At 39.1% G+C, this 12,791-nt stretch overlaps 1 protein-coding gene across 2 annotated transcripts in view; it reads right to left on the minus strand.

Annotated features, from left to right (window-relative positions):
• Positions 1-12,791, minus strand: part of DNAAF9 (dynein axonemal assembly factor 9) — a 168,695-nt gene that overhangs the window by 131,955 nt on the left and 23,949 nt on the right. For both annotated transcript variants that reach the window (XM_069072485.1, XM_069072494.1), the window contains exon 3: positions 3,457-3,576. In XM_069072485.1, the coding sequence (XP_068928586.1) occupies positions 3,457-3,576 (120 nt within the window). The remainder of the gene's footprint in view (positions 1-3,456; positions 3,577-12,791) is intronic.

Raw genomic sequence — 12,791 nt, forward strand, 5'->3', positions numbered from 1 at the left:
CTACAACTGACTTCAACTATCAGCTCTCCACAGGACTCCCAGATGTTCATCTCCAGCCCTGACCTTCCTTAAAAGCTCCAGATATATAATTTTTATCAAATTGCTTGCCTTCTCAAGGAGGGGGGACAGGTGGCAGGGAGGAAGAGAATTTGGAACTCAACAAATTTAAAAATGAACATTAAAAAATTTTTGTAATCAATTGAGAAAAGAATAAAACACAGAAAGACAAAGAGTTCCAGACACACATCTCCAATGGCCTAATGGACATTTCCATTTATTTGACTCATTGACACCTTAAACTCAACTTGTCCAAAATTCGTCTTTTCATGTTTTCCCCTAAATTTGATCTTCCTTCTGACTTCACAATTCCTGTTAATAGTACCACTCAGTCTCCTTTTTGCAAAACCTGAGTGCTATCTTTTTGTCTTCTTTCTTCCTCACCTCATGTTACAAAATCCTACTCATTCCTGTCCATTCCACCTTCACATTTCTTGAATCTTTTCCCTCCTCTCAACTCTCACTACCCCAATATAGGCCCTTATTACCACCAACTTTGAATATTTTGTCGTCATTATTGTTCAGTCATTTTCAGTTGTGGCACCCCATTTGAGGTTTTCTTGGCAAAGATAATGAGTCATTTGCCATTTCCTGATCCAGTTCATTTTACAGATGAAGAACTGAGGCCAGCAGGGTTAAGTGTAAGTTAAGGTTGAGTAAGTGTCTGAGGCTGGATTTGAACTCAGGAAGATGAATGAGGCTTCTTGATTCCAGGTCCAGCAGTCTGTGCACTATGGCACCAGCTAGCTCTTTATGCTATTCTCTGTTCCTGGAATACTCAATCCCTCTCTGTCGTCCTCCTGAATTCCCATCCATATTTTCCACAGCCCACTTCATCTGAAATCTCCTCCTCCTCTCACCCTCTGCCAGTAACCACCCTCCTCTTCAGACCTTTAGAACTTTGTTTTTGGGCCACTCAAATGCTGTAAGTTAAAGTACATAAAATTGTGTATTATATTTCTATGTTTATGTCTTATCTCCATATTTGACCACACATTCCACAATGGCCAAGACAATGAATTTTCTAAATTTGTCTCTCTCCCAATACTTGTAGAATTGAGCTGCCTAAAGGAGAGAGACGCAGGATCGCAGCACTGTACAAATAAGAAAGCCTCCTGAGAGAAATCAAGAACAAATTCCTTAGAGGTGGCTTCAAAAAAGCTACAGCTTCCAGTCTGGTTAATAGGTACCTTGTACCACTGGATATTGTTCCCATTAGCAAGGATCTTCTTCTAAAGCAGCTAGTGGTTGCCATAGTAGCAAAAGTCAGTTTTATTCTGTAATTTAGTTTAATCCAACAAATACTTGAGCACCCTTTATGAGCAAGACTCTGCACTTAGCACCATTGGGGAAAGGGTCCCTCTTCCATGGAAGTCATGGCCTAGTTGGGGACACAGAATTTATACAAAAGAAGGAAGCTATAAATCACAATGGTTATAGGTACAAAGATTGGGTGGAGGGAGTTTGCTTTTTACTAAAAGGATCTGGGAGGGCTTTTTCCAGGCAGTGGCATTTGAGCTATATTTTGAAAGTTGATTATTCTCACAGGTAAAGAGGAGGGAGGGTTTAGCTCAGTTCCTTCTGATTTCTAGGGTGTGCTGGTATAGGTTGAGACCTTTGAAACAAAAAGATCCAAATAGGGCTGCATTTCATTCAGGAAGAAAAAACCAGAAAACTTCCCTGGGATGTATATTAGAAGTCAAATGGACACTCTGGGAGGAGGGAAAGGGTAAACTTGTCATTTCTGTAGGGGGACTGCAGGTGGGAGTTGGAAGTTGTTTGGGGGTAGGGTTAGGAGCAACAAAAAGGCTAAGTAGAAAAGCAATTTAAAGAATGAAACAATCACTTTACCCTAATTGCCCCCCAAAAAAAAAAAAAAAAAAAAAAAAAAAGGATGAAACACAAAATCTAGTACTGTGCTTGGAGTAAAAAGATCTCATGCACTGAAATTATTCTAAATCACCTATTATATATCCCAAGGGTTTCCCACAGCAGTAGCCCCATGGCTTCAGGAATTTTAAACCAAGTGGAACTAATCAGAGCAAGCCTCTGTTTGTCCAAAACAGCCCGGGAATGGGCTGTCAATAGAGAGAAAATATTATGTTACAATGAAATGCATGGCTTGTCTATAAAGCTGTATATGTGTTTAAATGAAATTTCTTTTCTTTTCTTTTTTTTGCTTTTTGGAGGGGGGAGGGTAAGGCAATTAGGGTTAAGTGACTTGCCCAAGGTCACATGGCTAGGTTTTGTGTGTGTGTGTGTGTTGTGTCTGAGGCTGGATTTGAACTCAGGTCCTCCTGACTCCAGGCCCAGTGCCACCTAGCTGCCCCTAAATGAATTTTGAATATCTACAGGAACTCAAACAAAAATAAGACTTTTAATCCTTTAGATGAATACAGATCATAAGAGAGGTAATTTTTAAAATTAAAACTAGAGATACATCTGGGGATTTTACAAAGGATTCTGTTTTGGGATTTAAAAAATGAAATTAATGAACTTCAGTTTCCCCTTTTTGCATTTTCTCACTTACTCATACTCACATCTGTGGAGAACTTTGACCCTCAGGAGGTATCTCATCCCCAGACTAAGTATTGAGTTTATTTCCACGTCAGATGTTTCCTTTCATTTCACTTCCCCAAAGCGACCAAAGCATCTGCAGCCCTCTTGCCCTCTGTTTATCTGCCTTTACCTGTGGCTCCTACTCTATCTAGCAGAGAAATTGTCCCCAGGCAACAGCCTGAAGCACTACAAACACAGGACTCCGAAGAGAGGCCAGGCAAGAAAAGAGAAAGCCGATATTGCCCTTGCCTGCGTTTTCACTAACAAAAGTGGTACAGAAAACCATCTCCAGAGACACTGCTGTCAGAAGGAAACTTTACTACTACACTGAGGTTCAAGGTCAAGTCCTTCCTATAAGGAGAGCTCCTGCAGGGTTATCTCAGAAGCACAAGTGGGAAGACAAGCTTGCAAAGGAAAGCAGCAGACTCACAAATCAACCTCCAAGAAGATTCTCTCCCAGCATGTCTCACGGCCTACACCAGCAGAGGTAAACACCCGCAGGAGTGCAGAGGTGGTTCATAATTAAAAAGAAGCCAGGACCTTACTAAGGGGATTTGGAACCACTAATTGATGTTGACTTCTCCCACTAAAGTTCGTTTATTTCCCAAGAGGTCTATTGCGACCATTCTCAGTACTATCCACACGTGGAGTACGATGCTGCAGCATCAGCAGCAAATAGGAACACGATGACCATTAATTTAAAAAAGAAAACCAGGGAGAGTCTGTGATTCAGGGTTTGTTTTTTAATGATCTAAGAAACAGACTATGAAAATAAAAGTTTTGTAGAAATAAAAACTTCTCTTTCATCACAAATGGAAAAGAAACTAGTACAGAACTCACCATCGAGGACTTCTTCAGAAAATCCCGGTCTCTCAGCGTCACTGATACTCTGGTTGTACAAACCAAACAGAAGGTAATTTGCCAGCTCCCTGCAGCCTTCATTGTATCTGCTGTCAATTCCTACAAGGGAAAGAAGTCTATAAGCAGTTGCACTATTGAACACCAAGGGAAATGATAGGCCCCAGTGAATTGCTGTCATTCAGCATTGCCTTGTGTATGCAGTAACAGCAAAGTGACAAAGACCAAGAAAAAACAACATTCTAGACCAATTTCCTACCTGGGAAGCCAAGCTGAGCAGAACTCTCTGAAAACACAGGAATTCTCAGTGTAGAGCCCCTTAAGTCAGAGCTGAAAGCCTCATCTGAGTGTGTGCTAGGCAGTTCCTGTCTTCCTCTAGCACTCTTGGGGCTCATAAACCCAACATGGCAGCCTGGACGGCTATAGGACTTTGGAGGGATTCTCAAGTGGGCTAGGAATAGGGTTAGGAAAGATCTGTGTGAGTTATAAAGGGTTCTGTAGGAAGGATGCTGGGGGTTGTGGAACCAACAAAAAAAAGTGTTCCAAAGATTCAACAAGGAGAGATTAATGAGATTAAGCAATGAGGCCTAAAGCAAGGAAGGATGCCAAGAAGACTGGCCCATGATTACTGCTTCCAGCAATTACTTCACCAGTTCTCTCAACCCCACTAGCCTGGTTTGGGCCCTGACTCACATAACATTTGTTTACTCACCACCAAGGCTCAAGAGTCACAAACCCACTTTCTCAGACCCATGTATACAAACAGTAAGTGTGGGTGGGAGAGTGAAAAGCAAAGACTATGAGTAACTGGAATAAGGCAGCATCACATAGGGACAAATGAGAGGGAAAGAGACAGAATCAGAAGAAGAACTATAGACACAGACAGAGGTGACTTGGCAAGAGGGCCAAAGAAGTCCAAAGAAAAGAAAGGAGCCATAAGAAAGGAAGTGGGAGCCCAACCCCACCATCTTTACTACTTCATAATGGGAACTTCAAGTCAGCTGTCTGGGCTAGATTGCCTTTATAGCTAACAAAAGGACCACACAAATGGAACAGGATGCAGAAGACTAGCAGAGAAAGGCACACATAATTTCAACATACGACAGGATCCCTGAGATAACATGGTGACGAGTCAGGGTCTAAATGAGATTATCCAAGGCTGGAGGAGCCAGCATACTGTGGAAGAGTGAGGTGCGGTTGAAGAGGAAGGCAAAAGTGAAGGTCAGGATGTAACAAGCTAACTGGGCTTAGCCTCGTAAAAGGCTAACAAAGGATTCTGCTCTGTTCAGTCAATAAATTCCATAGCCTATGATATCCAAACGCCAAATGCCACAATGGGAAGAGGATTGGAGGAGCAGATACTATCATTTTATCTGGAAAAACAAATCAGCAACAAGAGTTCAAGGAAGTTGTGATTAGCTGAAAAACTGGAATATACCAAAATTCAAGGAACTTTGCATGCCAAAGTATTTCATTAAATCTCGTATTTGCCTGACAAATAAGGCTACTCTGAGCCTGGGTGTTTATTAACTTCACTACTCACATTCCTAACATGCACAGTAGAGTCTGCAATGTTGGCCTTCTCAAGAGCAGGAAAAATACTCTGGCCAGGAGAGGTAGCCTTATAATTATAATCTTATAATCTTAGCTCATCAGTCTTTCCATTTGTACATATAAAAGGGCACCTGAAAGTCATTTACTATGGCCTATTTGTCCAGTTTTGTCTGAAGAGTTGTGAAGTGACAACACATTCCATAATAGCAAAAAGGGTGTCTGGCTCCTAAGTAAATGCAAAGCAAAGGAAAGCCTGTTAGAACAGGGTCAGCTACTGACTAGACTTTTAATTGACTTGTTCATAAACTCTCTGCACAAATGAAATTAACCTAGCATCCCCAGCAAACACTAAAACATTTGTGTTAGCCTAGATAACATACTTGCATAACTAGATAATATGTATGTAGAGTAAGTGCAAATATGCAGAATTTAGACAGCCTCAGATGCTCTCTTCTCCGTCTCCCTAACCGTTTCCCAATAATTAAGTGTTCTGGCCCCAACTTGAGAATCTCAAGTATTCTGATAAAAGTTTTAAAGAGCCATCAATGAAATTTGGCTCCTTAATGATACACATGTGCTGAAATGCCTAGCAGGACCACAGAATGGCGCAATCGGGGCTTTGTCTCAGGGAATATTACACTTCCCCCCCAGGGCTGTCCAGAGAATGGCCAGACTGGCCTTTTGGTTCTCTTCTGGTCTATACCCCAAGACCCCACTCTCTCACCCTGCTCCAGACTACCACTCTCAGAGTTCCATATTGTGGTGCCCCTCTCCAATGGCCTCCTTTTCCACCCACAACCTCCTTGGGGTTGCAGCTCTGTCCCAGCTCCCCTCCAACCCTGTCTCACCACAACTAGACCGTCTCAATATTGTCACCCTTCCCCAAAACTGTTTTTGCCCCAAGTGAAAGGATTTCTACTTGAGACTCTTATGCCTACATATCTTATTGCCCAGGCAGAGCCCTGTTCTCTCTCAGACACATTGCCTTGTAACAGATCCATAGCCTGAGTCTGTCCTCTTAAAGGCAAGTTTAAAAATAGGCTTAATTGGTTTGTGTTTCCTTCCAGCTAATATGTTCTTGCCTGAACTTTCCTAACAAAGTAATCCTGTGACCTAATTCTTTTGCCTAAGACTACATGATTACAGAGTAGCTCAGAAGCAAGCTCAAGACACTCCTTAAACCAGAAAAAACCTATCTACAGACATGAAAACCCCAGGAGCTGCCTCCGGGATCCAAGGATCTCAAAGAGCATTTTTGTCAAATCCCCTTAGAATATACAAAGTTTGTCAAGAGCCAGAAAAGTTTGTATCAATATAAATAACATTCTTGGCATGTCTAGAAGGTGTTGACATTTTCCTCTCTAACCTAGGGATGACTTCCCATGGTAACTACGGAAATGATCTACAAAATGAATTCTTTGGGGAATATTTTGAGTTTGAGGCGCTGAAAAACATCCAAGGGAAGATATTCAGCAGATGGCTGATTTTTGAGTGGCATTCAAAAGAAGGATTAGGGCTAGATATATAGATGTGAGAGTCATCTGCAAAGTTTATTCTTAAACCCATAGAAGCTGATGATATGTCCAAAAAGAAAAAGTATAAAGAAAGAGGGACCAGGACAAAGTCTTGGGGAATGTTTACATACATACAAAAAGATATTATATATAAGAGATTTTCTCAAAAATATTTAGAAACAACTATCATGTCATGGCAATCAAATGATCAATTAATAAATATTTATTAGGTATTGAGTTAAATGTCATGGACATAAAAGCAAAAGTGAAACAGTCCCTTGCCCTCAAATGGAGAAGACAATATATACATATGAGTATATACACACAGTAAATACAAAAGAAATACAAGGTAAGTTTTGGGTGGAAGGGCATCAGTGGCTGGGAAAATCAGGAAAGGATTTACGTAGAAGGTGGCATTTGAACTAAATTTTCAAGGAAACCAAAATTCTCTAGAACCAAGAAGTCACAAATTATGAACCACTATAGGCATCTGATTTTATATTTTTCCTTTTATAAACTTAATAGCATTATAAATTTGATCACTTATAAACTTGATTATGAACTGATCAAAACTGAAATTATAGTAAGAACTTAGCATTAAAAAATTTTTTTCCCTTTGGAAAAGAAACAGAAAAAGTGGCTATCTTAGACAAATCACTCAAATGAGTCTGAACTGGTACTTTTACTTTTAAGAAATGGAGCTCTTTATATCAGCAGAGAAGCTAAAATTGGAATTTAGAAGGTATGTCATATATACATATACACTGTACATATATTATACATGTCTACTATCATTGAAATAGATGATTGTCTAAGGACTCTAGTTCAAGTATGTGCAACAATCTATTCATAACATCTAGGCATGGGGGAAAAATAAAACTGAATTTTAAAAAAAGAACATCTAGGTAACTCCACACTAAATGTCTGGAATATGAATAATCTTTATCTGCAACAAAAGAAAATCAGAAAAAGCTTTTCCTAAGGATCAAAGGACTTAAAGGAGTATTGATTTAGAATAAGAAGAATCTGCAGAAATCGAGTATAGTCTCCTCATTTTATGGATTCGGAAACTGAGGCCCGGAAGTTATAAAACTTGTTCAAAGTCACATACAAGGTCACACAGCAGAGCTGGAATCCAAACCTAGTTCTGATGACTTCAAACCCAGTGTTCTTTCCCTTGTGGTGATGGTTAAGTGCCTGGGACCTGCCACACTCAAGGTAAGAATCATTGATTCGGTGAATTTACCCCACCCCAACATGAAAGATGTGACTTGCTCAGGGTCACACTGGAAGTAAGCCACAATAAGATATGAATGCAGTCCTACCGACTCAAAATTTCGTGATCTTTACACTCCATCTATAAGTCAAATTTGCTAACAGGGACCAGCCAGATCAGCCTCCAAAACAACACTAAGTATTCTAGGGACTGGGTAATTAGGGTAAAAAAATAATGTTGGTGGATATTTTAGAAACAGAAGTTAATTAACCTAGTGTCCTAACTGAGGGAATAGTTAGCACCACTGGTCTATGTTATTCAGAAGCTTTAAGATGGCTATTGTAGGCATCTCTAACTTACGTAATCAATGTAGCCTAAATGTAGTCTATTCTAACTTAATTTTCTTAATGTAAGCCCTTGCTCTGTATTTTCACCGGCAGGACCTTGGGCCTAACCACTACAATCTCTCACAGTTTGACAGCTTAACTTCTATCCAACCTCTAGTAATGGTGGGAACAATGAAAGATAGGCTGAACCTCCTGAGGGAAGAATGTGGATGATCACAGGGTCAAAGAGCTACACTAGGGACTTTATAGAGAGAGCACTCTGATCCAATGACCCCGACTTCTTTGATGTTCTTTGCACTAGACACACCACTTCCCAATTCCGTGCATTCTCACTAGCTGTGTGTGGAATGCTCTCCTTCATCTCAGTCCCCTGGCTTCCCCGGCTTCCTTCACGTCCCAGATCTTAGTCCCGCCTTCTACAAGGAGCCTTTGGCGATTCCCCTTGATGCTACAGCCTTCTCTCTGCTGATGACTTCCAACTCATCCAGCATATATTTTGTTTGTACACAGCTGCTGTCACATTGTTTTCCTCTTAGACTGTGAGCTCTCTCAAGGCAGGGGCTATTTTTTGCTTTTCTTATTAGCTTAGCAAAATGCCCTACACAGAGTAGGCACTTCTTAAATGCTTGTTGACTTGATTTCAGAAACCATCTTATCCAAGCCCCGTATCTTACAGATGAGGAGTGATGGCCAAGACAGGTTGAGTGTTTGCTTAGTGCTAAACAGCTGGTAAATGTTTTAGGCAGGATATGAACCCAGGTATTCCTGGCTCCAAGTCCAGAGCTCCAGGACAGTCTCTCTCTGGAGGTTTTCACTAACACCTGAGGTTCAACGGTCCAAAATGATTTGAAGTTATCGAGAGGAAAAAGGATCTAAATAAATTCAAAAGACATCATCTGGTCCTAAAATTCCTTGGCCTTTGGTCTGACACATCTCTGTCTCATGGACTATCTCCCTCAGTCAAGGTCACAGTACCTCAGATTCCAAGAAGCAACATCAGAATATTATTGACTTTCAGGCTCTAACACCTTCAAATCTCTTCAGTCATGAGATGAGATCCCTTCTCTTCTCGTTTTCCTTTTTCCTCCCATTACTTTCCTTTGTCCCTCCAACTATCTCATTTTGAAAAATGATAATTTCAAATTTGAATAAACATGCAGGAAACATTCATGAAAAAGTAATCAGCAGAGGGAAAGCAGTAGCATTAAGGGGGATCACCAAAGGCTTCTTGTAGAAGGTACTCAAAATAAATGTCCACAAACAAACTCCTTTGTCAAAAGAACTACAGATCTAGGTCATAACATTTCTTATCTTCACTGAGGGTTTAACATTTTGATTAATGGAAAAACTATCTGACAATTTAATGACAATTCTCTCTTTAGCCATTTAAAGTTGTATGGTTTGTTATAAAATGTTAAGGAATTGCCTGCCAAACAAACCACCTATGAATGAAACCAACTGAAATTAATTTTATGTTCTACCATAAACAAGTCCTTTGTTGTATTTGGATACCATCCAGTTAACATTTTGACAGATTTTAAATATCACATATTTTACAACAGTCATAGTCCTGAACATTTATTCAAATTTGAAATGATCATTTTTCAAAAAGACTAAATTCATAAATTCATGCAGGGCAGGATGCTTCTGGATCTAGAGTACTACTCTGAGACCATGCTAAGTTTTGCAGCAAGGATATAAATCTGAGTCACAGACTGATGATTCTGTAATTTCCAGTTTAAATTAGAGGGTTCCATCACAAACCCTGAAGAGGCTGCCTTCCCAGTCCAACAAAGAAATCATATGTTCAACATCTTTGATAAAGGGCAACCACACTGCACCTAAATATTTAAATGATGGGGAGTGCACCCTTTTATGAGTCAGCCTAATCCATTATTGACTAGCTCCAATGACTAACTTTGAATCATTTAAAAGAACATCACGAAAATCACTGGAAGTTTTCAACAATGAAATGGAAATCAGAAACTATTCAATTAGAAGCAAAATAATAACTAGTCAAGGATGCACTCTTTACACCTCAAGTCAGATAGAATAACTTCAAAATTCCCTTCCAATCTGTGACTGTGCAATCTGCTTCCAGGTCATTTCTACATGTTGGTCCTAGTTCTGCCCTCTGGAGAAGTGGCATCAAATTCAAATAAAAAAGGATGCCTACAGGTTGCAGATTGACTGAGAAAACCACGAATTAACATTCTCTAGGCTGCACTGCATTTCTATTCATTTTGTTAAATGCTTCCCAATTACATTTTATTCTGGCCTAACGCTTGGTGTGGAGTTTTGTGGGCCATTTGCAGAAAGCAAATTTGATATCTCTACCATGGAGCATCAAAAACAGCAAGGTTCTTTCCTTTTCTACATGACAGTCTCCATTTCTCTGAAGATATATCGTGACTCCCCTTAATCTTGTCTTCACTAGGCTAAATCACTCCAGTTTTTCCATCTATTCCTTAAAAGGAAAGTGTTTTCAGATTCCTCTTCATCTTAGTCACCCTCTTCTGGAACACTCCAGGTTACTGCTATTCTTCAAATAGGCCATCCAGAAGAGAATGTAGAACTCTAAAAGTCCCCTAACCAGCAAAGAACAGAAGTGAATTATCACCTCGCTCCTATGCATTAATCTTTGATTGAACAGACTGCAGTTGCATAAACTTTTTTTTTAGCACCTTGATCTAAAAAACAATTAAAAGGCTAGAAGAGTAGACCATATCTCTACTACTGTATCCAGTTCTGGACATATTTTAGGACATACAAGTAGTGCACGTCTCAAGGAATGAATAAATGAATGAAGAAGCCATGTAGCACTTATCATGTGAAAAGCACTACGCTAAGGGCTAGGTATTTGAATAGAAAAATAAGACAGTCCCTGTTCTCAAGGAACTCAACACATATGGAAGATTTCAGCTACAATTGGAAAGCACAGTCCCATGATCCTTAGGGTACAGTGGCAAAGCAGAGGCTATTGCCTCTTCTTTAATGTCATCTTCACTGATAAAATGTTATTAGTTTCTGAGGGTGAACCATTTGACAGTGCCAGGGACTTTGGTGACCACTACTAGAGTGGGGCAGCCAGTATGGCAAAGGAATAGGGGGTCTCTAGCTTAGAGAAGAGAAGACAAAACAGGTTGTGATCACTATCATCAGGTACATCAAGAACGTCATGAAGAAGAGGGCTTTGACTCATCCTGACTGGGTATAAAGGGAAGAACTAGAGGCAATGTGTGAAAGTTTCTGGGAGGTAAGTTTCATATCAATATAAAGAATTATTTCTTAGTAGTCAAGTCTTTAAAGAAATGGGAAGAGTTGCCCTTGAAAGAGAGGTAGTGATTTCCCCAGCACTGGGGATTGCCAAGCGGAATCAGGATAAGCACATGGCAGGTGACATTGAAGAGGGGATTCCTGTTCAGGTATGGTTCCAACAAGATGACCTCTGAGATCCAACTTTACAACTCCAAGTTCATACAAATTCACTATAAGCTTCTAAGCAATTAAAAATCTTTTGGGACTTTCTACACAAATAGCTTTTATCAGGTTCCCCAATACAGTCCTTATTCAATTTCAATTGATTTTTTTAGAATCTAAATAAATTAGTTTAACTTTTAGCTCAGCTAAGTATTCTTAATATTTGTGATTTTTTTCCCTAGAGTCTTAGTTTCAAAACTGTTTTTTAAATTGACAAATTTTTAAAAAGCAGACGTACCACAAAGCATATTCTTCAAAAAACATCAAGCAAAACAACAAAGACTAATGACTATGATATAGGACATGTAACTGTACAAACCACAAAGAAGTGACTATCCCACCCTAAGTTTGGCAGGAGGCAATGTTCCAATTCAGGAACTACAGCTGAAGAGATGAGTAAATTTGAAAAACAACACTCACTACTATAAGAAATTACTACAAATCTGATTCCATGATAATTTTAAGCAGAGACTCAACGGAAAGATGGATTTGCCATAAGGACTACATGAACATCTAGAATAAACGAAGAGGAAAAATAAAAGCTCCCAAGGAAAGAAATGGGGCTAAGATGGAAATGTTTTGCATGACTACACATGTATAATCCCAAGTATAAAATCACATGTATAATATCAAATTACTTGCCTTCTCAAAGAAAGGGAAAGGAAAAAAAGAAGAGAATTTGTAATTCAAAACTTTAAAAAATGAATGTAAAAAAAGTTTTGTTTATTGAGAAAAAATAAAATTAAATAAAAAAGAAAGAACTGGAAGGAGAATAAGTAATTTAAAAGAGAAAACAGTAAACTTTACTGAAGAAGCAGCATCTCTGAAAACAAGAAGAGACCAAACATAAATCAATGACTCCATGTAACAAGAAATAAAATCAAAAGATTAGGGGGGGAGAAAATGTAAGATAACTGATATTAAAAAATAACTCAGCTGGAAATCAGAGTAAGGAGGGATAATTTAAGAATAATTGGACTTCTTTAAAAACATTAAAAAAAAACTTGGACAAAATATTTCAAGAAATCATAAATAAAAACTACTCAGATCTATTAGAACCACTTGGCAAAGCAAAATAGAAAGAAACTTCCAAAGGAAAAATCCCAGGTACGTCATAGGAAAAATCTAGAGCTTCTATATTAAAGAAAAATAATATTGCAATCATCCAAACAGAAGCAGTTTAAATACCAAGGATCTACCTTGCCT

This window comes from Petaurus breviceps, unplaced genomic scaffold, assembly GCF_028583685.1.
Source record: "Petaurus breviceps papuanus isolate PSGF00001 unplaced genomic scaffold, PetGlider_PUasm1.0 140, whole genome shotgun sequence".
In the NCBI taxonomy this organism is placed as follows: Eukaryota; Metazoa; Chordata; class Mammalia; order Diprotodontia; family Petauridae; genus Petaurus; species Petaurus breviceps.